This window comes from Paroedura picta, chromosome 9, assembly GCF_049243985.1.
Source record: "Paroedura picta isolate Pp20150507F chromosome 9, Ppicta_v3.0, whole genome shotgun sequence".
In the NCBI taxonomy this organism is placed as follows: Eukaryota; Metazoa; Chordata; class Lepidosauria; order Squamata; family Gekkonidae; genus Paroedura; species Paroedura picta.
The window spans coordinates 18,625,959-18,650,856 of record NC_135377.1 but is presented as its reverse complement, the minus strand read 5'-3'; the positions used below and the strand labels follow the sequence as shown (position 1 = coordinate 18,650,856).

At 39.8% G+C, this 24,898-nt stretch overlaps 1 protein-coding gene across 3 annotated transcripts in view; it reads right to left on the bottom strand.

Moving 5' to 3' along the window:
- Positions 1-829: 829 nt before the first annotated feature.
- Positions 830-24,898, bottom strand: part of LRP12 (LDL receptor related protein 12) — a 42,872-nt gene continuing 18,803 nt past the window's right edge. Inside the window, exons 2-7 of one of the 3 annotated variants that reach the window (XM_077351680.1) lie at positions 19,887-19,943; positions 10,496-10,631; positions 7,159-7,361; positions 5,153-6,251; positions 4,472-4,604; positions 830-2,202 (exon numbers count right to left, since the gene is read on the bottom strand). In XM_077351680.1, the coding sequence (XP_077207795.1) occupies positions 1,342-2,202; positions 4,472-4,604; positions 5,153-6,251; positions 7,159-7,361; positions 10,496-10,631; positions 19,887-19,943 (2,489 nt within the window). In that variant the 3' untranslated portion in view covers positions 830-1,341. Of the gene's footprint in view, positions 2,203-4,471; positions 4,605-5,152; positions 6,252-7,158; positions 7,362-10,495; positions 10,632-17,716; positions 17,835-19,886; positions 19,944-24,898 lie in introns of those variants that run through there. The other 2 variants (XM_077351682.1, XM_077351681.1) reach the window with 2 other exon arrangements.

Sequence of the window (24,898 nt, the reverse complement as noted above, 5' to 3'; positions counted from 1 at the left end):
TTGTGCACTAAGCTCTTCAGAGACTTTCATATAATTTTAGTGCAAATCCCTTTAGACCAAAACAAATTTAAACCCTATTAGGGATAAGATCCATTAGCAGTTGAAACATATTTTCTTGAGTAACATGTACCTGTTTCAGCTTTTTTTTTTTTTTTTTAGAAAAACACATTATATACAAGAATTAATGCATATTTTATCTGCTTCAGCTATCTATCTTAAAAGATAGATGGAAAAGTTACTTTTGAATTTTACACCTTATTTGGTTGTACCATTCTAGACCAACTTATTAAAGTCGATGTTATAAAAACTACAAAAGATTATTTTTTTTTGCCCTCTGTTTATCTAAGTTAACTGCTTTTGAACTCATAAAAGAAAAACGTATATATATATATAATGTGTTGGAGAAATTCTCTCCTCCCTCTGAAAAAGTTAAACATGATGACATTCAGTAACAATTAGACAAAATATTATAAACCACAAAAGGAAAAAAAAACACTTAGCAATAACCAGCAATTAGTAAAATTATATTGGCAATAGTACATTGGACTTGACTTCAAAGGGGAATAAATATTCTGTACAAAGTAGCCAGTCCACCTGGAGTGAGTGGCACACAGCCAGAAGTAGCAGAGGAGCCTGATTTCTGCTGTGATTTACACACTACGTTAAACCTATCTGATGCTGAGGATCATTTCCCATGTTATCTCATCCTGCCTTAATCCTTAAAGTATGTGTAAGGCAGGGGTAGTCAAACTGCGGCCCTCCAGATGTCCATGGACTACAATTCCCATGAGCCCCTGCCAGCATTTGCTGGCAGGGGCTCATGGGAATTGTAGTCCATGGACATCTGGAGGGCCGCAGTTTGACTACCCCTGGTGTAAGGGAACCAACAGCAGATGCATGCTGGCCATATGCAGTTCTTCAGCATGCAACCTTGTCAGATAACAAGCATGGAAAGTTCTGATTGCACCAAGATCTTTTGTTGCTTGTTATTGTCATAAGTTATAAAGATGCTGCGTCTGGTCCGTTCCCCAAAACAAGCTTTAAGAATACAAAGAGGAAAAGCAGCCTGTGGCAAAAGTCCTCAGAAGATGACCTTTAAAGAATAATCACATTATAAAAGATGTATATTACGTATGCTGAGCTGGAAAAACTTTTGCATTATATGCCCGCGTGACGAATTCAGTAAGTCATGCACGATGTTTTTAGTAACATGATTTGGCCTGGATTCTTTTCTTTTGAAACAATCGCCCCCCCCCCCAATGTTTCTTTAATTACGAAGTACAAAACAATCACCAATATTGCTCCAACTTGCATCCAACCCCAACCACTCAATCCAAACTTTTAACAAAGTAGCAAAGCCTCATCATCGCTAGTTTCATTTTTCAGTGTGGCTTCTAAGCAAGAGTCAGGTATCTGAGCAGTATGTACCATCCCACAGCGCTCGCAGGGACTGTCTCGATTGCCGGACCGTGTCCCATTATGGGTCGTACTATATGGCTGTCGAAGCCCTTGTCCTTGGTCCGAGGTGAGATCGAGCAGAGGTCTTGAGCAGTCATTCACGTCAAAGTCTGATGCTACATCGGAAACTGGAATTAGCATCTCCACATCATCGTCTTCATCTCTTCCTCCACCTACCCCATTATCAAGCTGTCTCAAAGGACTTTGGTTCTGATTTACTGAACTCGATCTCCCTAAAGTGAAGCGTACCCAACGTAACCCTTGAGTCATACGACTTAGTGCACTAGAAAACTGATGGCGTCCCGGACTTGAATTTGGTTGTTCCGCACTAGCTGCTTCCCTTCCGCTATCCGTACTACTGCCAGTATTCTGAACTGAGGAAGTTCCACAGACTACGGAGGCTTCCACTGCTGTCGCAGGAGGGACTTTCTGAGGCAAAGTGGCAGCAATGCCACCAACTGCACCCGCTGTGTCTCTACGTTCGGTTTCCGTGTCTGTATCATCAGATTCCACTGAAAAGAGACTTCGGTGAGAGCTGTTTCTTTCAGCTTCTCTGTTAGCATTCTGGCTGGTAATATCCTCTCCGTCCGATGAAACTAACGCCAGAGATCCAGAATGACGAGATCTTGCAAAATTAAAAATTCTGTTCCAAATATTAGTTGTCCGTCCAGCAATTGGAAGCCTAATGGAGGTAAATCCAAGCTGAGATCGCACCGCAAGTCTCAGATTTTCTAAAACTGAAGCCTGAAAGAAGAGGGGGGGGGGACATATACATGTTAAAAACTACGAAGAAAAAAATGCACATGGATACACCTAAGAAGAATGAAGGACCTATTTCATTTCTCCAGGGCAACTGTTTGTTAATAAAGATACAATCAGCAATTTCTTATTAAAATATGTCAGTAGGCAAATTAAACTGGCCCCACCTATGAAACTAGTTTTCACCTTCGGCACTCCTTAAAGCTCGAAAATTATTTACTAGGACAGTGCTGGTGGGCAAAATAAGTTGTGCGAATGTGCTGCCAAACCCAATCACTGTTTCTGTCTACGGAAGAATGGGCTGGTGAACTCGAGTCTGGGCAGCAGGAAGAGAATCACTAACAATAGGAGCTCTTCAGAGAAATATGTATAGAACCTAGTCTTCATTTTATAATTATAATAATATTTCCAAGGGCTGCACAGTTATATACACATTGTCATTTGGGCGCTTGAAATAACAGACCCACTTTTCCAGTGTGAGTCAGAGTAGCTTTTCAACAATATCCTGAACACTTTCATAAACGATAAAGTAATATTGCCTAATTTAATAATACAGGTGGGTAGGTCAAAATAAATACTCTTCCAAACAATACGGTTCCATCAGAGACAAATACCGATCATGGTGAAAAAGTTACATGACGACACACAAAGACCTAGATTTTGCTCTGTCTTATTTACATGTGTGCACAGAGAACTGCCAAAGTGACTGGAAAAATCTTTGTCTTTTGGAATAATCAGTTATGAATTTCAAAAATGGTAAGGACATTTACATAGCAAGGTTTTAAGCGCCACCATGTGGTGGAAAGCGAAATTAGACAGAAAAGGTGTGTCGCTGGCATTTAACTAAGAACTCAAAGGTAGGTTGGTAGTCTTATTGAGCAAAGCACTTACATACAAAGAAATATATTTTTCCTGTGGGATTCCAGCAGCTATCATAGAGGCAGTCTCCAAATACCTGTACATGCAAGTCTGTACATTATTTCTCTTAAAATAAATTCTTCATATTGCATGGCAAAGCACTATTTAGACAGGCAGGCGTGTCTCACAAGCAGATTGCATTACGGCAGGAGAATTTGCAATTAAAAATAGAAAAGTTTTTATAAATTACAGAAGGCCTATTCAGGCCCTTAGGAATGACTGCAGTACCACTTGGCATCCTGGCAAGTAAGTTATAAGTTGCTATACAGCAGCCACGGAGGCTACCACTCGCTCGGAGAGTCACTTGTCCTCCAGAGCAGGGGTAGTCAACCTGTGGTCCTCCAGATGTTCATGGACTACAATTCCCATGAGCCCCCTGCCAGCATTTGCTGGCAGGGGCTCATGGGAATTGTAGTCCATGAACATCTGGAGGACCACTGGTTCACTACCCCTGCTCCAGAGTATGTAACTGAAAGGGAAGACTGTACCTGCCATTTCTTTCTGCTGTCTATCACTGAAGCCTGCTCTGTCCACTTAGTAAAGGAGGCAGGCTTCAGCCTATTCTAATAAACCTACCCTTGAAAATATGTGGTATCATCTACCATCCACGTAGAAATTATTATCTAATGCTATACGTTGTGACAAGCATTTCAATGCTTAACGTTTTAAACTGCAAACCTTACAAAAATGCACTTCATTCATTCGAGTGAGAAAAGATTTCAGAACTTTTGTTTCAGAGACTATTCCAAAAGCTGCTGCTGCGAGAAAAGATTAATCCTTGACTTGTCCTGCTGTTTTCCTATCCTTTAACAACTCTGCTGGCTTCGTGAAATATTTGACCATTGTCAAATAGCCGGCAGTCAACTTTATTTATTTATAATATAATTTGATTTCTAGACCACCACTCCCAGCCAGCTGACTCACGGCGGTTTACAGCATACATATAAAAATATGATAACATAAAAATCTTGCAACAATAAAATCCCCAAATCTTACCCCAATAAAATACACCTAATGTTTTAATTGTGCTTTGTAATGGCCTTCGGCTACACACAATAAATGTTATCGTATCGTAAATACACCTAACAATGAGATACAATAAAACAAGATGGTGGTACACCTGAAAGATCTACCCAGTCTGCAATACGGTCGATTCAGTGGGCTGGAGTGGCTGGGGGTATGGATTACAACAGGGTAGTTCTTTATGGCCTAATACCAAAGAACCAGAGGGTGGGGGGAGATTGAGATTCCCCAGTACTGACAATTGTCACATACTAGTTACAATCCAGAGGAGGCAGCTGAAGAAATTTCTCATGGAGAACCACCAACGTCTTACCTGATTTGGTGAACAAACCGGGAAGTCTTCAACAGGTGGAATTAAGCCCTGAGCAATCAACTGTCCGTAAGAAGGAGGCGCTTCTCTTCTTAACAGCTCAGCTTCAACCCTTGACAACTGTGTCTCAAATGACCTTTTTTTTTAAAGTACAAAGAAATTAAAAACAGTTGAAGCAAGTTTAATATTAATCCATGATTAAGTCTGACAGGTTAACACAGAATTGTTGTCAATAGGTATGGCCAAATCTCAATGTTGTATCTTGGTTCTTCCAGAATGGGGGCTATGGAAAGGGATCAACCCACACCCTAACAGTGACAGCCTACGTAGAGGCCCTTATATGTCTTGGTTCTACATCATAGAAACTGTCCTAATGCAGAATTCCAGACTGGGGGGGGGAATAGAATTTATCACAGTATCTAGTGATGTGTGATTCGGCATCCGAAGTGGCTGTTCCCCCCGGTAGCAGCCAGCACCACCCCACGGGGGTGGGGGGTGGGGAGTCGCCGGCGCTCGCGCCTCCCCCCCCCCCACGGGCACTGGCTGCTACCGGCAGGAACAGCCGCTTCGGACGATGAATCGCACAACCCTAGACTATCCACCCACTCCTCGATTTTGACATTTTAGTTGGGTAAATGAGATATAAAAAAATAAGTTGTCCAGGTTTTATAATACAATACATACCTTCGTTCAAACATTCTCAATGAGTACAGCTTACAAGTGCATCCCAAAGCAATCACCAGAAGCAGCCCGCAGATAAGGCTACCGATGACGGCAGCGGTTATTACCCTGGTGGGCACGATGACGGGGCAATTCTCTTCGTCGCTACCATCGCCGCAATCATCTTGAGAATCACAAACCCAGCTTTCAAAAACACATCGGTTGTTTTTGCAGTGGAAGTTTCCCGGCTGGCAAAAGAAGCAGTTCTTCTCATCGGAACCATTTGGGCAGTGATTCTGGTAGTTGCAGCGGTCAGAACGCGGATAGCAGGCACCGTTACGAGAACAGGGGAATTCTTCTTTTTGACACATGGTGCAGTTGGTTTCATCTCTTCCGTTTGGGCAATGCCAATAGCCATCGCAGCGCTGTTGTTCTGTGTAACAACCCCAGTTTCCGCCACACGGGATTTCCCATGGGAGACAGAAGCCATCGACTTGATAAGTAGCATTAAATCCTCTTGCCGCATTCACCTTATCAGCGCAAAAATGCACTCTGATTTGGCCAGAAGAAGAAACAACTGTAAGAGGGGCATGAGAGTCAAATGCAGTTAGAACACGCAACAGCTTGCGAGGGTTCTCCTCCAGTCCATCGTAAATTTTGACGTAGTCCCCATAACCAGTACCGTCAAGTTTGAAGTCAGTGAAACGCAAAATAACCTTGCGATGATCCCCAGTGTCTATCAGCCAAGTGCAATTGCTCCCTGGAGGGTAAAAGTCTGGGTAATTAGGAGAATTGAACGTACCATAAAAATATTTTAGCCACTGTCCGCAAGTTGGGACGTCACAGTCTATTTCATCTCCAAAGTCAAGGCAGTCAATGTTTCCATCACATTTTAAAGATTCTGGAAAGCAAGTATAAACTTTGAGGCGAGACAGACACTGGAACTGGTTGTATGCACATGGCTGGAAGGAAGGAGGAGTTGGAGGATTTGCTTTGGCACACATTTCTTCATCAGACTTGTCTCCACATTCATCCATGCTATTACATTTCCAAGATTCCGGAATACATTTCCCATTAGCACAATGGAACTGGTTACAATCACAGCTTGGCTCATTAGATTTCCCTTAAAAAAAAAGGACATTGTGAAAAAAAAATAATTTTGTTTTCTAAATATATACCATTGTTTTCTTTTAAGTGAAGCATGTCATGGTTGTAAGAGTTACAGCTTTTCCCATCAGTTATAAGTAAAACTCAATGTCTGCTGAAGAAGAGTTTTTTAAAACAGATTATTTAGATCAACCTTTCTCAACCTTTTTACCATTGAGAAAGCCCTGAAACACTCTTTAGGCTTCAAGAAACCCCAAAAGTGTCACAATCATGCAGAATATGGTTGGGAAGTACAGCTGTGTACATGCTCACTTGGGGCCCCTCCCCTTCCCACCCCCTCCATTCCCATCATGGGCCATTTTGGGAGGAGGAGGAGGTGGGTCGACATGACCACATATGGCCCTATCACCCGATAAATGCTTAACAATTTAAAATAAAATATATATATTAAAAATTGATTACCTCCCTCCCATTTAGGAAACCCAGGGCCGTCAAGAAACCCCAGGGCTTCATGAAGCCCTGGTTGAGAAAGCCTTTTTTAGACCAATGTGATTAATTCTGTTTCTTTCAACTAATAGTAAAATGTTTCAGTTTCTTTAAGAAGTTCTGCATGCTACATTTCAACCTTTTATAATTAAATTCGAAGGATATCAAAATACAAAGTGCGCAGGATCAATCAAAGACAGATACTACAGATTGCAAAATTTGGGACAGGAAAGTAGGGCAAGATCCACTTTTAAAAACAGCTCCATGTCTGTGAGCAACACTGTTTTAAATTTACCCAATTTTTTAAAGGCTCCTCTTCAGAAACCATGAAAGAAATAGATACACAACGTTTCTTAAACAAAAAAGCACAAAAGGGAAAGACATCACGAGGCAAAATAGAGATACTGTATAGTAACCTTTCTGCATTTGGCACTTACCTGCAAAATAAGTTAGTCTGAAACCTTTCCTTGATATACTTTCGTCTGAATGAAATCTGATCCAAACATGGTCTTGTGAAGAGATGTATGGAGATGGAATAGAAGACCCGCACGCTCTGTAACCTTCCATGTTTTTATAGGCCCCTATCGTTAGCCAATCGGAACTGCATCGCCGTGATCCCTGAACATCAAAGTCCTGAAAACTACGAAAATAATAATTGTTTAAAATCTGCATCATTTAACCAGTTAAAGCCATACAGATTTTTTAGATACTTTTATGCAACTATGAAGTTTATCAAGACTCTGGTGCTTCCCAAGGATCACACAAATCTATTTTCCCCTCATTTCATTTCTGCAAAACTAAACCTGAAGTTTTGCTACCCTGATTGTGAAAAGACTCTTTATATGTCTGAAATTGTAAATGATTGTCCGTAGCTTATATTTAGCTATGATGACATGATGGCTTACATGTGGTTTCATAATACCTCCATTACAAAATCTGTTTCTCCCTTCAAATTTCTGAAGCCCACCTTTCAACTAAAGAGGCCTTGTGCTCAAAGTAAAGTCATTAATGCTTTCTTGCAAACAAATGATTTTCCATATAAAAAATTCCATACACACTTTTGGACTTTAAGCATCATCCTGAAACACTGCTGTTAAGAAATGAGATTTCCCCCTAGTATGGCCTAGAATCAGTATCAATAGAGTTTTTTTCTTTCTTTCTTTGTAATACTACAAAAATCACCTAATGTGTATGGCTGAACTGAGCATGAATTAAAACTCTGCATAGGTTTTTCAGAATGGAGTTTTTCTGTATAATATTCTCTGTCTCTCACTATCAAACTCTAGCCAACCCTCAAATCTATCTTCGTCTTCAGTCGTTAAAGATTTGCTTTTAAAATTATTACTCATTTGACACTTGGAGATCCAGTTTGGGGTAGGGATTAAAAACAGAAGCCAATAATCTGGAAAACCAGGTTTGATTCTCCACTCCTACACATGCAGCAGCTGGATGACCTTGGGCCAGTCACAGTTCTCTCCGATCTCTCTCAGCCTTACCTACCTCACAGGGTGCCTATTGTGGGGAGGGAAGGGTAAGCAGCTTTGAGAGTCCTTCAGTTAGTAAAAAGTGGGGTACAAAAACCCCAGCTCTTCTTCATTTAGTAAATTTCAGATTCTAACAATGGAAAGTACGCTAGGAGACAGATGTCAGGGAAATAGCTTCTTAAAATCAAATTTGTAAATACAAAATTAAACAAGCTTTGGTGTCTTAAAGGTTGTATACTTTTAGGAGGGGAGAATGAGAAATGTGAGTGCAAGTCTTCCTTGTTTTCCTGTTCTCTGTACAGGGTATCTGCTAATCTTGGGTATCTTAACTCTTCAACCATTGCTATCCACAGTCTTGCCTGTATTCAAGATTGCAGTGATAACATGGTATACTTCTCACAGATCTCTGCTCTCTTTTTCAAACTTAAATGTGAATGTTTCATGCAGACTTATTTCTGTGCAGTTCAAAAGACTGCGCTAGTCCCAAGATACTCATTAAATTCTCCTTTGTAATTTCCAATTAGCTAGCCTAAGGAAGAAACTGAGTTCTATATTTTACGCAACTTTTGTGGGTTTACAATTTTATCCTTCCAAATGACCTTTATACTTCTGGGACTAGAACATCTTCTGTCCCTTTGCTTCTGAACAGTCACAGTTTGTGACCAAACCACTTTGAGCTTTGACTTTTCATACTTTTACACTGTGCTATTGTAACATAACAGAAATCAAGCCATACATCTCATTTATGTTTCATGAGCCAAGCGAGCATTACTGAATAGCAAGATTCCATGTCACAAAATCAACTGCTACTGAAATGAGAAAGGTTTCAAAGTTGTGGTATGGCACCGGGGGGGGGGGGGGAGAGGCAGTAGGGAAGAGATCAGCTATCGGGGGGGGGGGGGAGAGGTGACAGCTTCATTGGACTAGTTCAAACTCCCCAGAAATCCCCAGCAATCAAAGTAAAGGATTCACCTAGTTTCTCATTATGCCAAACCATATGTCATCAGGTGGCTCACAAGTAGATAATTAGAACAGCATTCTTTCCCTGCTGTTTTCTCCAAACTGCACTTAATTTGAATAAATGGCATACAGAGGATAACTGCACAAAAGGCATATTTTTATATACCTGAAAGCTCTTTATAGATCACCATTGTTGTTATATTTTTATTTATTTTCTGTTTCAAGTTTGTAATTATTAAAAAATTAAAACATAACTGAATTTAAAGTTAGTACATTTTAATACTTATTTCCCACTTAAAGCCATCTTAACTAAAGTACTGATGATGATTTAAAAAATCAAAACTACAAAACCCAGTATGGAAAAAATCACTTTAGATTTAGCACACAGGCACAAGTTGTAAAAATTATTCTTCTATTCTTACAGGATTACAATTAAAATCTAATTTCAATAGCATCTTAAAGTTCTGATAATGTGAGAGAAATAGTAAGTCCAATTGGTTGGGTTTGGTAGGAAAGTGGCTTGGCTTTTCACAAGTATGAAAAACTTTACTTCTGCCACGCTAATGATGCTTGGTGCTGCTGTATATTTGGATGTCTAAATTATTATTAGAAGAAGAATAAAATGTGAGAGGAAAAAAATAAGATATAAAAGAACAGACAATAAAGGAACATCCCATGTAAAGCTGTTAAAATCACCTTGACCATTTATGCACTGGGAACTTCACTGCCCCGGCTCCCATGCAGGAGCACAAATCGGGGTGGATGAGGTGCACCAGGCCAAATGCTCCCCCATGTGGGTGCAGGAAGAGGTGGGGCAACCTGCCATGTATAAAACTCCAGCCTGCAGCCTGGCATGAACCTCCAGTGTGTAAACGGTCCTTCAGAGGCCCTTTTCTGCATGGCCTTAGCTTTTGGAAGTGAGTGGACCATGCAACGGGCTTTTTCTGGTGTGGTGCCTCTATTATGAAACATCATAAACATCTACTTAGATCCAGTCTTATTAAGCCTTGGGTGCCGTGAAAATAATGTATTTTCCTGCACTTTCTGACAGTTTCTGTTACTCTGATTATGTCCCCCATCCCCATTTTTGTCTTATTTATTCTTAACCAGTTGTTCTTAAATGCTAGTTGCTTTTACATCTTTATGGCTTTAGCTGACTGTTTTAATGGTTTATCGTTAGCCTATTTGCTCCTGAAATGGCTTCTATGTGTCAGATATTAGTACTTTAAATAAGTATAATAGATCAAACATTTACAGGAAGTGATTTCTGTGTAAGCAACACCGACACGAGGAAAATATGTAAATTATAACAAAATAGTACACAGATTACCTTATTGTGATAACTTCTCCTGGGTTTGCCCGAATATACCAGCTACAGTTGATTCTGGCAGGATATTCAAGTGGCCAGCCTGGGCTAGTGATTATCCCAGTTGGACCTCTAATTTGTTCTGGAATATCTCCACAAGCTGCAAAGATATGAAAGAATGTCATTAGAGGTATTTTTGCTACGGTTTAGTGCAGAAGAACTTAATTTCCTAAAATGAGACTTCACTTAAGACACAGAATATTTAGGCTTGGATCTTATCTCTCTCTCCCACTTGGAGAAGCCAGGCTTCATTCTAAACTGCTCACAGAAAGAGGGGGGGAGGCAATTTTAATCAATTCCCTCTCCTACTGTAGTCCTCTGTTAGGACTCCTATGATGTCCCTGATGGTCCACAGCCACAGAAGCATAATGTGGCAGGCACAGAAAAGTACAGGAATACCCTTTGTCTAGCACAGCTTCACTCATAATGCATAGGATCCAAGCCTTATCATCTGAAGTTATAATAATGAAATATATATATTTCTTTTAGAACATGGCCATTTATACACAGTTAGACCATACAACCTAATAAGTATCTTTGGTACCAGAGGAAGATTCCCTAATTTCTTGAGTCCAAGCAAGAACATCGGCAAAATATATCATTCAAATTCACATATTTTTATTGTCAATTAAATTAAATTAGAACCATGACAAAAATCTGACAGTTTTACTACCAAGAACAGAAAATAAAATGGGCACATCATAGCAAGTTAACAAAATCCATATACCGTTAATAACTTTCACATTTTTTTACACATGGCAAATAGACACACGTAATTTTTCACGTATGAGAGTACGCAGGGAAAATGCTACACATCAGAAGGAAAGGATGTTTAATTCAGAAACTGAATATTAAGTTCCAATAGAACAAGAGTTTTATGGTGCATGAGTAGAATGACTGAGCTTAGACGTTTGTTTTTTCACCAATGTACTAGTGATACTCTAGTTTTGCAGAAGATTTATTGGTTTTGTTTAAGCCCCCATTAGGTGGTGCTCTTTCCCCATTACTCTTTGGGATTCTCTATTACTACTATGCACATGTTCAGGCAACCTGTTATGTGAGACTCATATTATGGGACAAAAATAAGTATTCTGGGAAGATGAATGTCACAGAAAACATAGTTTTATAAAGCATGAATGTAGATGTCAAGTAACTGCAGAAGTTGTTCTAGCATTTCCTCCAATTGTGCTATATTTCAAAGAGTCAAGGTATGTTACAAATGCAAACTCCAGTGTTTATTCATTTTGATTTCTATATAAAATTAGCTCAAAAGCTTGCCACATACAATACTAAGATCAGCAAATAATTTTAACAGTGTCATCATGAGCCAGCCTTGTTTAAGGACTTAACCATCTGCTTATGTATGCCGTATGCCCTCGTGCAAAATTTTCGATGTTGCTCATTATTTCCGAAGCGAGACTGGAGAAGTATAGAATTGCTCTGATCTTCCCGGGGAGTCTACAAAGATTGGTGTCATATATTGTGAGTTCGAGTCACTATAGTAAGAGATGTACAATAGTACATGCTCTAGTCTCAGTCTTTGCAATTTGGCAGGCCACACCCATTGTGAATGAGAAATGCAATGGTATCTGCCTTCCAAAAAGGCTCAAGGTCAGGACGTTGAAGTTTGCCAGAGTAAATATTCTTCAATATTTAGGTACTCCTTGTACTGTTAAATAATATGTGGGCAAGAAACAGTTTTGACTGAGATATGTTACAGTGGAAAGTCACTGAAGCTAGTCCCTATCAGACTGAAGGGTCAGGTCGCAAATCCATTGTTTTTATTTCTTTGACTTTCTGAAAGCCTAGCTGTAACAGGGTTGAAGGGGAGAAATCACACTCTTGCAATTTTCCTTTCAGTCCTTAGCCAATTTTAATGATGGTTATCTTGAAGAATAAGAAGGGTAAGTCCTTGGTGGTTACAATTTAATTTTAGCTAGTATATGAACCCACAAGCATGCCTCGATGGAAACCATCCCTGCCTCCAGCCTGCAACTTACAGAGGGTAAACAGAGGGTAAAGACAGAATTGGGAGCTATACATTAGTTGGGCAATCACCTTTCCTGGGAAAACCTTAACTGCTGCAGAGATATAGGAAGCTGCTTTTCTAAAGAAGAAACTCAGAACAGCTGAGAACATTCTGTGAGAATTCTCTGCCATATGCCTTGCTTGAACTCTCCATGACCCTGCTGACTGGAAGGCTACACCTAAATATTTAAAGGATTTAACCTGTTCAATACCATGTCCCTTGATCTGTCATTTGTCTCTCTTATGCCTTTTGGTGACAGTGAAGTTATTAGTTCCTCTTGGCAATATACAGTAAAGGCCCAAACTGAGATCCTTTGCTGTGCGAGGAGAAATGTGCCTGCAAGCCTCTTCATTCCTGCTTCACTGTGGGCAAGAATAGTTAGGCCAGAGAAGCCTACCCAGAAATAGGCCAAACACTGGTTCTATGTGAAGTCAGTCTCACCAAAAAACTTCCTAGCTGTCAGAAGAGTGACAGAACCCCCAGTTCTAGGGGGTCAAAGCCTTGTGAGCAAGATTTCTCCACCAGTGTATGTGGGAGGTGAATCTGGCCAGAAATCCCAGACAGAAATGGCTTTTAAAAATTAATAAAAAGGATTTTTATTAAAATAATAGTTTCCTAACACACAACTGAAGTTAACACATGGAATTTTATTTTGTCATCCAATTTATATACCATCCCTCACTATGACGTCTCAGGAATTAATATATAAGTTGACAAGCAGAGATGCCAGGATGCATCTCTGGTTTACTCCTTTTTCCAGTGGGATCCTGCCAGACAGGTGACCCTAAGGGCTGCATCTTACCCTAAGGATACTGCTTTCATATAGCATGTGAATAATAAGTACATATAATCTTTTATCAATTGTAGCGTTCTCAAACTTAGCCAATAGTCTGTATTTGGAGATACTATCAAAGGCTGCTTTGAAATCAACAAAAATGGTGTAGCCCAGAGTTCTACTAAATGATGTAATATCAAGCACTGATCTATGGTTGAGTGACCAGCTCTAAAACCTGTCTCCTCCTGCATTGGTATATTATCTTTGACCATTCAGTCCAATAACTCCAATGTAACACCTAACAATATGCCAAAATACCAATAGAATCTTGAAAATGACTACAGAAATCAGCCTTGCCACTTTTAAAATATATACAAATTATGGATTTAATTCTTTGAAATAGTGGACTTAAGACATTCAACTCAAGGTGCTAGATCTTACATAAAGACCAAAATGGCCAGAGACAGTGAAACAATTCTTTCTTGTATGAATCCTGCCAAAGAAGTAGGAGAGGTCCTGGAAAGGAATCAATGAGGCAAGTTTCTTCTGAGCTGAACTGAGATATCCGGAATCCCTTAAACCAAGGAGACCAATCATGCATAGTAAGGCCTTTGTATTTACATGGGATTTCTCAGCAGAATCACTTTCTATTTCTGTTTTTAAGATCCTGTATTTACTTGTTTTATGAATGGTACACAACCAAATGGGGTAAGATAGAAAGTTAAAACAAACAAACCTGGTATAACACACAAACTCATATCACATCAGGTACCACTACAAAAATAACAGAACCCTTAGGGTCCGATTGTATACAGTAATTCTCAGTCTTCACCCATTTAAAATGAGAATTACACTTCAACTAAAAATGCAATAATTATCTTTTTAAAATTATATTAATAAAAAAAACAAAAAATTCTCAGTATTTAAAACTTCGCTAGCATTTTTGCATAGTCAAAGAGTCAGAGTACCTTTATTGGCATAAAGCATAGTCAAAGCTCTTAGCAGATAATATCTCAGTAATCGTAAATTATTGACCTATTCCCAGCATCTGCAAATCATCTGAAGTAGAACTTTCAGACATCCCGTTTCCACCATAGCCCACTAAGTCTCCCTCCAGATGAGGACATCCCCAGGTAGGGAAACAGGATAAAATGGGCGTCTGAGAAGGAGAGTAATTGAAAGAAACTATCACCTTCACTTCTCAATACTTAAAGGTATTTAAGTGTTTGGTATGGTGTGGTTGGATATATACTGTTATTTCAGAATTGCAGGTGGAGGACTGAAGCTGAGAATACATTGCTTGCAGCTACTTAGCAAGATGAAGACAAAGATAAGGTGCCAATACCTGACTTGCAAATCCATTGCTTAGTCTCTTACACATTGTGCTATTCCATTATGGAAAAGACAGGTGTTCATACAGATCTGTGAAGTTACTAGAGCCTAGCAGAGAACTCAGTTTTCAATCAATAAACTCAATAGATAATATATTGGATAAATGCTACCAATTCAGTATATTTGTGCTTTAATACTCCCCCCAAAAAGTAACAGAATACTTATACTGGTTAAGTATTTACATCCTTGCAAGAGACTGAAAAACAAAAAAGTTGAACATTCAGCTGAAGTAAAATGGCTGGAGGGAAGGGTGTTGCTATGAACCAAAAATGTAAAACTGGATTTCTTAAATTTTGTTTTTAAAGAAATACCAATCAAGGGCTCAGGAAAGGGAGTAAACAGTAGGCATGCACAACACTTATGAAAGAGGTCTTTTATATCACATATTATAAGATCCTTTAACTGGAAGTGCTGGAGAGTGAATTAGGGACCTTCTGCACGCCACTGGACCACAGCTCATGCGCACTACTCCACCTTGTAATGGAGGTTCTAAGTAACATGGAAAAAAGCTTGAGTCAGTAGGATGACATTAGTTAGAAGGATATGCTGCAGAAGCAGAGCCAGAAGCTGCAGGCTTTAACCAGCTGTTTAGAATAAAGAACACATGTGCAAACAGCTGGTGAGGATAAAGCATAGCGCTTTTTGTATAATTTCCCCCCCTTTTCATTTCATTAAAAGCTTCGTAGGAAAACATAAATATTGTTCAGTTCTCTGTACTCTTAACAACATGTTGAATTATTCTGAATCAGGAGAGTCGATATATTAATGTTACATACTAGTCAAATCATGCTCCATTGTACAGTAATCATCTTTTGTACACAGAGTACCTATGACATGATTCTTCCCAGGCTGAGCACAGTGGAATCCCAGTGGAATTCAATTTTTTCCATCCTCACCATTCCCGGAATACTCTCAGAGACAGTGTTACACTATTCTAAAGAATGAAAGCCCTTGATCCTCAAGTTCCTTGACTTTAGAGGAGAGCCAGACAAGACGTGGGAGATGAGCACATTAACTCTCAATGGCCTGGCTTGCTGACCATGCACAAAGACTTCAAGATGAAAGTGGAGAACGTTTGGGGGGTTCAAGTTTCGTTGTGTGGGTTCCCTTGACAGCTTCCTTCTACTTACTAAAATATTAATTTGCACAGTTTGAATGATAAAGAACTAATTAATCAGTAAATGCTTACTCACAAGGAAATGTCAGTGTACAGTCATAGACATGAGATGTATTTTTTCTGTGATCTTTATTTCTCCGCTTATAAGGTGATTCCCATAAGCATTAAAGAAACTCAGACTCTCACAGATATATCTGTAAAAGTAAGACTCACCGAATAATAATTTATCTCACATAATGAACCGGTAAAGTAGTCTAATTCTTGTGGCAACACTGCAAGAGGAGATCCGTAATCAGGGCCAACAATCCTAAGCAGGTCTATTCAAACTCCTACACAGATCTATTCAACAAGACATATGCCCAGGAAAGATTGCACTAAAAGAATGTTCTTCAATTTGAGTTTTTAAATTCAGGAACACCAGCAACGGCATATATCTGTTTTCTAGAAGCATGATTGTATTAAATTCCTTGACAAAAGCCAACCTTTTCATTCTGTTTCACACGACTATAGCCAGCACAGCCTTTTGGTGGGCAAAGGAGACTCTTCCTTCACCAAGTGGACCTGCTGGTTGGATACAATCCACAATCATCATTTTATTCATAAAAACATTTCTTGTAAGAAATATTTTAGAGATGATGGGATTCATATGGTGCCATTAATGTTCCTCAAACAGACAGGAATTTAATGATTATTGCTTTGGTTGCTGATCCATGAATCCTCATGACTGCCTTGCACAGGGGGAATGCAGGGGAGGGGATATTAAAGTTGGAAGTCTGACCTTAAAATGTCTGAAATATACAGAGAAGCAACCTCATCCTTCTTTGCCCATTGGTCAACAAGGATTCGAAATTTTTTGGCTGTATAGAAAACTGAGAGATGTAGAAAAGAGTTTGGAAATTCATGATCATCAGTACTACCATAACTGAAATATAATTTGGGTTTACCTAAAGTTTCTTGTGGTGCAGAGTGGTAAGGCAGCAGATATGAAGTCTGAAGCTCTGCCCATGAGGCTGGGAGTTCGATCCCAGCAGCTGGCTCAAGGTTGACTCAGCCTTCCATCCTTCCGAGGTCAGTAAAATGAGTACCCAGCTTGCTGGGGGGTAAATGGTAATGACTGGGGAAGGCACTGGCAAATCACCTGCCATGAAAACGCTAGAGGGCGTCACCCCAAGGGTCAGGCATGACTCGGTGCTTGCACAGGGGATACCTTTACCTTTAAAGTTCATTGGTTTAGATGTATATATATTAAGTTCTGAAATTAAGTGGTCGGGTATGCACAGATTATGAATTCACTGGATCCATTAGTCTCGTCTTTTAAAAAAAGAATATGTAGGTATACTGAATAGCGTTATTATAAAACGTTAGTTGTAAAGAGTTCATCAATATGCAACAAACTTAAAAGTCATGGCATTAAGTTATACTTTTTTATATGCTTGGGAGTTCTTAGCACATCTGTTTAATTGGCTTGGGGAGTAATTACATTATGGTATTAATATCTATAAATCTGGGTGCATTAATGAAATCCTGTATTTTATAGCCCAGAATGCGATATTACACTCATACCTACTTCAAATTATTTTGTAACAGTGACTTATTCATGGATTTAGATGCATTATTGTACAAGATATTGTCTAGATATATTACAATGCCTCATATATGTCAATATTTTTGTAAATCTAAGCTAATTTATATATAAGACTGTTCATTATAACAAGACAGAAAATGGGTGATTTGTATGCAAAAATTACAAGATGTTTACTACTCATTTAGAACCTTTTGCTTTTCAGTTAATGGAACTGCAGATTACTTTAAAGTGGAAAAAAATTAATCGTGCTTCTTTAGAAATAGGAAACTTTTATCATGCAACTTTACCAGGGTGGTAGAAAGAAAATGACAATTCCATTTCTGTTGCAAACACTCAATCTTCCTATCACTTCCTCCAAAGAATTTTGCCTGTTGTGGAGATACATAAATAATTGTCAAACTAGATTCCATGGTCACTTACACTGGTATTTTATAATTGCACTAGCTTTTAAGCCTGCTTTACAGAAAATGCAGCGGGGGCTAGCAGAGGGGCATGTGAGGTATGGGGGGCAGTTTGGTGGAGTGAGGGGGACCCATCAGCAGGTGTGCATGGGCCGCAGGCGGGCCAGGCCTATCTTTGAGTTGTTGGGTGGTGCAATGAGGTGCTGGTGGCAGCCCGAGGTAGGTGCAAGGGCAAGTGGAGGGCAGAGAGGCAATGCGGCGGGACGTCCTTACGCAGGGGTGGTCTTAGGGTGGTGGAGAGGTTTGTGGGTGATGGCGACTCCTCATGGTAGTGCATGTGGATGGGGTGGGGGCGGGAGGGGATCCTGTGGGTCAGCGTTTTCGTGGGTGTGGCACCCGGCTGTGGCAGATGAGAGGAGCATTTGCAGCGGTGGGCCGCAGAGCGGTGCGCCGTCGTGAGTGGGCCCAACGGTGGATGGGAAAGAGAAAGAGACAGTGCTGGAAGGGCTCAGCTGGAGAGGTGGGATGTGGCAGTGGCAGCGTAGGGCTGGTGTAGGTGGCCAGTGCATGGAGGCTGGGTGTAGGAGTGAGGCAGTGGTCACCAGCTCTGAGGCCGGGTCAACTGTGCAACCGTGGAAGTGGTGCCCTTGATGGCCAGGAGCTGTCTGGTGGTGACAGCATGCTTGCAGCTCACTCGCGGAGGTGGGTGCTCTCCGCCGGTCCAATCCAGAAGTGTTCAGCTTTGCTGGGTGCGTCTGGATTGGCCCGCAGCAGCGGCAGAAGTGGTGGACGGCCCGGGGCTTCCTGTCCCAGGCAGTGGCCAGACAGCAGGCTGTTGACCCGGACCGCAGGATGTGGACCCGGAGAGTGCCGCCCAGGTCACTGTTTCCAAATTATAAAGAGGAACTATGGTAAGGATTATCAGCCTTCTATCTCTTTACTGCTAACACAGTGGTTCTTAGGTACTAGCAGATCTACTAATACAGCTTCTCTCCTTCTCACGAATAAAGAACTTCAAATGCATGTGAGATCTCTCTGTGCGACTTAACTATCTTTTACAATGAAAGGAGGTGAGATGCAGGAATTCAAATGCCAATGGTACTCTCACTTCCAGGGAATAAATAATAATGGATTCAGCTGATAGAAAACTATTGTAGCAATTCTATCATTTCAAAAGTTGGTGCCTGAATTCTTACAACCTACTTACTGTAGGATCATTCACTCACAGAAAAGAGAGAGGGCAATATTAACCTATTCCTTTCCCTTACTGTATTTTCCCACTTTGATACCCATGATGTTAATGGGAGGCCACTAACCCATGAGGGGGCACAATTCTGAGGTGAGTGGGGCAAGGGGAGAGAGGCAAGAAAGTCTTTTTTGTTTTGTTTTGTTTTTTTAGAAAACAGGACCTAAGTCAAAAGCTAAAGTAAGTACAGCTGTTTATATTGTCACAGATATTCTTTTCAGGGTATGTTAGCAAGTTACACATAGCATATATCTATGCTACATAGAAGAAAGGGAACAAAGATTGTTGAAGGTCAGAAGCTTTGTCTGAAAGCAAAGTAGGGAAGCAAACCTTAAAGACTCTACCAGTATTCCATTAGTGTAACAGACAATTACTTCTTTTTGTATTAGAAGAACTGTGTATTCATGAGAACAGCAGTTTCAGGTATTGCCTCCAGTCTTAAAAACAAAACTTGTCATGTGCTTAGTTTTGTTATTCTTTAATGTTAAGACTTATTAAAAATTGCCTTTTGGTATTTTGTAAAACTGCTATATAAAATATCAACACAGGCCACCTTCCCTTTTAGTTTAATGTTTGTATGAAAAAATAATTAAGCATTTAGAATGGAATAATCTGCTCACAAGCATGCAGGTATCAAATTTATCTTATAAAAATTCTTCCATGTTCCAGTTGCTTCACTCCTTATTACATGCTGCAAAAGGCAGTAATAATTTTTATAGCCAAATATCTCTTCATAAGATACCAGGTGGCTTTCAATATTTACTATTTAAGCCATGCATGAAATTTAAACATTACAAAAAAATGACTTACCAGTTGACAATCCTGAAATATGCACATTTTCTGAACGTTCTGCAAGAGCACTGTTTCCTAAAATTAAACAATGAATAAACTAATTTCCTTGATAAAATTTGTAAAAATTCTTCAGATATACTATTACAGAAAAAGAACAAAACCCAAGCTATTTTAATATTCAAATACTTAAGACTCCTCTACTATATTTCTGAAGAAAGAATAAATTGAGAAATAACATAAATTTTTACACTACCAAGGCACCGAACACCTGTCATGTGGTAGACAAACTAAATATGGAACCTAGAGACATCAGATTACATTGTAATAGATTTTAAAAGATCTCAGATGGTTGAGTCCTTTTCAATTATTTCATTTCAATTACTTCATATTTTCCACTGCCTGCCCAACGTCTTATAGGACGCTGACCAGATACAACAAAATGGAAAATCCCCCATAGAATGACCAGAAGCATGTCTTTTCTCCTAAGAATGAGTTTTAAGGCAAATACCACTTTTTCTTGCCTAGTATGAGGGATCAAATTCTACACACAGCCTTGTTCTTTATAGGGCAAGTTTAACATATAGCCAAACTCTTAATCCTGTCATACTGTGATTTCACCAGAATTTTTTTTCATAGCAACGATACCTCTCATTACTTCTGTTTACTAGCTAGACTGTCAGAAAAGATCCACAACTTATCATATGGAAGCAGTGGCTAGTCATTCCATGTGGCTGTGGACTCCAGCAGGGCCATTATATGTTAAACATTTATATACCACTTTTCTTTCTGGAAAAATTGCTCCAAGCATCAACTGGAATTACATCATAAATTACAAACTGCAAGACAATCTGTTGCATACTTTCCCAATAAAAAGCAAAAATCTAGAACAGAAACCTACCATCAAAAGACCTTACAAACTAGGTCTCACTGAAAACTCTCTTGAATAAAAGTTAACGATAAATGTGATGTGCATTCCAAAGGTTGGTGGGAGGGGGGGACAACAAAAAGAGCCCATAACACTGAGTCACAGATGTTACAGAAGAAAGGGCAAGAAGGATCTGATTAGCCAGAAGTGGCAGCTGTTTTGGTGACTGTATAGGCCTTAAAACTACTACCTTAATTTGGGTCATGCTGGGGGGGGGGGGAGAGACTTGATAGCCGGTACAAAAATTCTAGAATTGTATTAGCAGCTTTTAATCTTCTTTAGAAGTTGGACTGACACATTCTGAGTTAGCTGTAGGTTCTGACAAATCCTTAAGAGCAGCCCTTTGCAAAACACAATGCAATAATCTAGTGTCAATATTACAGCAGCATGGATTAACATAACTAGGTTGGCCAAGTTTAAATAAGTAGTTAGCTTTCATGCCGTACAAAAATGGAAGCAGGCACTCTTAGAAAGAGTACCAATCTGCATTTTCATCAATAGATTTTAACACCTGTTCCGCAAACCCTTTACATAGCCTGTCAATGATGGAATAGTCTCATCCAACTATTCAAAACAACCTCCTTCAGGTTATCAGCTTCTCTGATCAGAATCACTTCTCTCTTATCTGGATCCAGTTCCAGCCACTTAATCAGGACAGAGGACAGAGACAGATGCCTCTAGTTGCTTAGTCAACAAACTATCTAGAGATCAGTATCATCTACTTATTAACAACAAACCTCAAAGCCCCAGGAGGCCTCATACAGGGTCTCACATGAATGTTAAATAACACTGGTTAGAACGTTTATTCTGGGGGCACCCCATGAGACGGGGAGCTAACTCAGATTCTCCAAACCTTGCTGTCTACATCTAAAAGACCAGAACCACCAGAGTTATCTCTCAACCAAATCACTTGTTCCCAAGGGCTCAGCAATATAGGATGGTCCACAGCAGGGGTAGTCAAACTGCGGCCCTCCAGATGTCCATGAACTACAATTCCCAGAAGCCCCTGCCAGCATTCGCTGGCAGGGGCTTCTGGGAATTGTAGTTCATGGACATCTGGAGGGCCGCAGTTTGACTACCCCTGGTCCACAGTATCAATTAATGTGACTGATCCAACAGGATAGATTCAAGCGGGTAGCCGTGTTGGTGTGAAGTAGCACAGCAAAAATAGAGTCCAATAGCACTTTTAAGACCAACAAAGATTTATTCAAGCACTTTGAGTCTGAGGAGGAATGCATGCACTCGAAAGCTCATGCCTTGTATAAATCTTTTTTGATCTTAAAGGTGCTATTGGACTTTGTTTTTGTTGTTGTGATCCAACAAGATCAGCAAAGAGACATCATTCCCACCCCTCTACATATGGAGACCGTCCGCCTGTGCTTTCTCCTTTACACTGATCAGGCCCTGACGAATTTTCTTCGGACCCCAGAACCAGCCTAGAAATTACAAACCAAACAATTTTTGTCTGTAACATTAAGCAAATTTAAAGGTTCGCCTAAGTTATAAATGGTGTTGCAATATGGCTTAGAGAAAGCATCCTGTCCCTTTAACAGAGGATTAACTGGGATGTTATCAAGTGTTGTTATTTACCTCTATGCCAGAAAAAAGCTTTAACAGTCCATTCCCATACTCTCTCTATTTAAAGGGACAAGCCATTTTTCTCCACATAAGCTGGCAACCCCAAATGCAAGATGTCAGGCCCTTCTTTAATAGGTAAAAGTTATTTGCAAAGAGCTTGCTCTTTACTCTGGATGGCTGAAGGCACTAGCTAGAATGCCTTCCTGAATAAGGTGCGGACTTGCTTTGTCCTCATCTTTTCAGACGGGATACAAAATGTTTTTTGTGTGTGATGTTTTTCTGAAGAGGCACAAAACAGGCAACACTTGAGAACTTTCACACAACCCCTTAGTGCCCCCCCCCCCAGTTTATAAGAACTAAGCTCATATACACGTCATTCAAAGAAACACATACTCTTCCCCAGTTTTCCCCCCACCTTCATCTTCTTTCCTCTCTGTGTTATCTTCCCCGGCCCAAATTTTAGATGAAGTTCCCTGGGACAGGGACGTGCCCGCTTGTGCTCTGTAAAGCGTTATGTATATTGACTGCTCTGAGTAATTTAAAAATAACACTCCACCTTTTGATTCAGTTGCATGTAAACAAACAGGCCCTAAGCTAATGGGATCCAGCGGAACAGCCACGTTAAGTTCCGCTTAACAAAAACAAGAACCCTACAAGTCCCACAAGACATCTATTGGCACATAAACTGCTATGTGTCTGAGTATAAAACTGCGCAAAATCTACTGTTTTATTTGTACTCTGAATGATTTCAATAACACTGAAAGCTGATTGGAAGCCTAAAAGACTAGTTGCCTCCTCTCCAGGTCAGATCCCCACCCACCCACTGAGAGAAAGAAAAAGAAATGATCCAGATGCTTTCAAGAGAGCTTGTAAATCACCAAGTTGATTGACCATAAAAATATGCCACCATTTTGGCCTGTTCTTTCCATCACAGCTTGACATTAATGTACAGACCTCCCTGGAAATAAGGATGTTGGACACGATCTGAGAAAGTGTGCATCCGAGAGCTCATGTACCTTGAATAAAACTGGTCTTAAAGATGCCACTGGACTCTAAATTTGTTCTGCTGCTTCAGACCAACACTGACATCCACTTGAATCTAACTCCATCCATAACACAATTTAATACCTACGTCTTATATTTTTAAAATTACAGTATGTTATTCAATATTTTTGGAGGCCATACACAGTAAAAAAAAAAGAATATAACTTGATTCTAATGCAGCACAAACAACTGGAACTCAAAGGGTAATACTAAATCCTAAATCATGTCATATGTCCAACCTTGCCACATGGCACACATTTCATACTTGAAAGGTACAACTTTGTTTACTGCAGTCAATGAATGGCTTTTCACAAAGATATTTCATAACTATTAGTACTGTTTAAAGAAGTTGTTCACTACATACGGTACTTACAGGGCCTCTTATATCTAAAAGCTGGGTCATACTTCCTGTATGGTCGACCTCTGTAAATATGTTTTTCTGTTAAGACTCTGGAAACATTATCACTGGAGTTTTATTCAGTCAGATAGTATGAAGAGAAAACTAATGGAGCATGAATAATAATCTCATAGGCACACCACAATCCAAAAGTATCCTTCCCAATTAGCTTATTTATACCATTTTTCCCAGCAGGGACTCAAAGTATCCTATATTGTTTTCTGCTCCTCCCATTTTATCCTCCCAACAACCACGTGGGGTAGGTTAGGCAAAAGGCATGCAACACCAAGATCACCCAGCAAATTTCCATGGAAGAGTAGGGATTTGAACTTGGGTCTTTTCCAGATCCTAAATATAAATAATAATAATTAATAATAATAACAACAACAACAATAGTAATAATAATGTTTTATACCTCGCTTCTCATTACTCAAAGGAGTCTCAAAGCGGCTTACAATCCCTTTCCTTCTTCTCTTCACAACAGATACCCTCTGAGACAAGTGGAGCTGAGAGAGCTCTTACAGACCGCTTTGTGAAAACAGCTCTGTGATTCGCCCAAGGTCACCCAGCTGGCTACATGTGAAGGACTGGGAAATCAAACCCAGCTCTCTAGATTAGAAGCCACTGCTCATATAACCATTATAACAAGCAGTAAGAATTAAGATAGGTTCTGTATTCTGCCAGCTACCAGAGACTGTGCTGATAGCACAACAGTGTCATAACCATTTGCATTGGTCTTAGAAAATTTGTATTAAATATTTTGTTTCAAAAAGGTACAACTCACATATTTCTTTTCCCACAATGGTAAAACTATCCCAGGTATACACATTCATGATGTTAAAGTGCCATGTCAGACAGGAAGGGATGGTTATGACTTGCAGCAGTTCCTGTAAGTAGCAAAACAGACTCATCCATTACATTTGTTCATGTAAATGCAGGCTGCAGCGTGAACCAGCCCTTATTCCATCAATTTCACATGAAATTGCCTAATAGTCTCATTAGTGACCTCAAGAGCAAAAACAACTTATATTTTTAGACAGCAAGTGAAAATACAATGACCAGTTTTGCATGGTAGGCTAAAACACG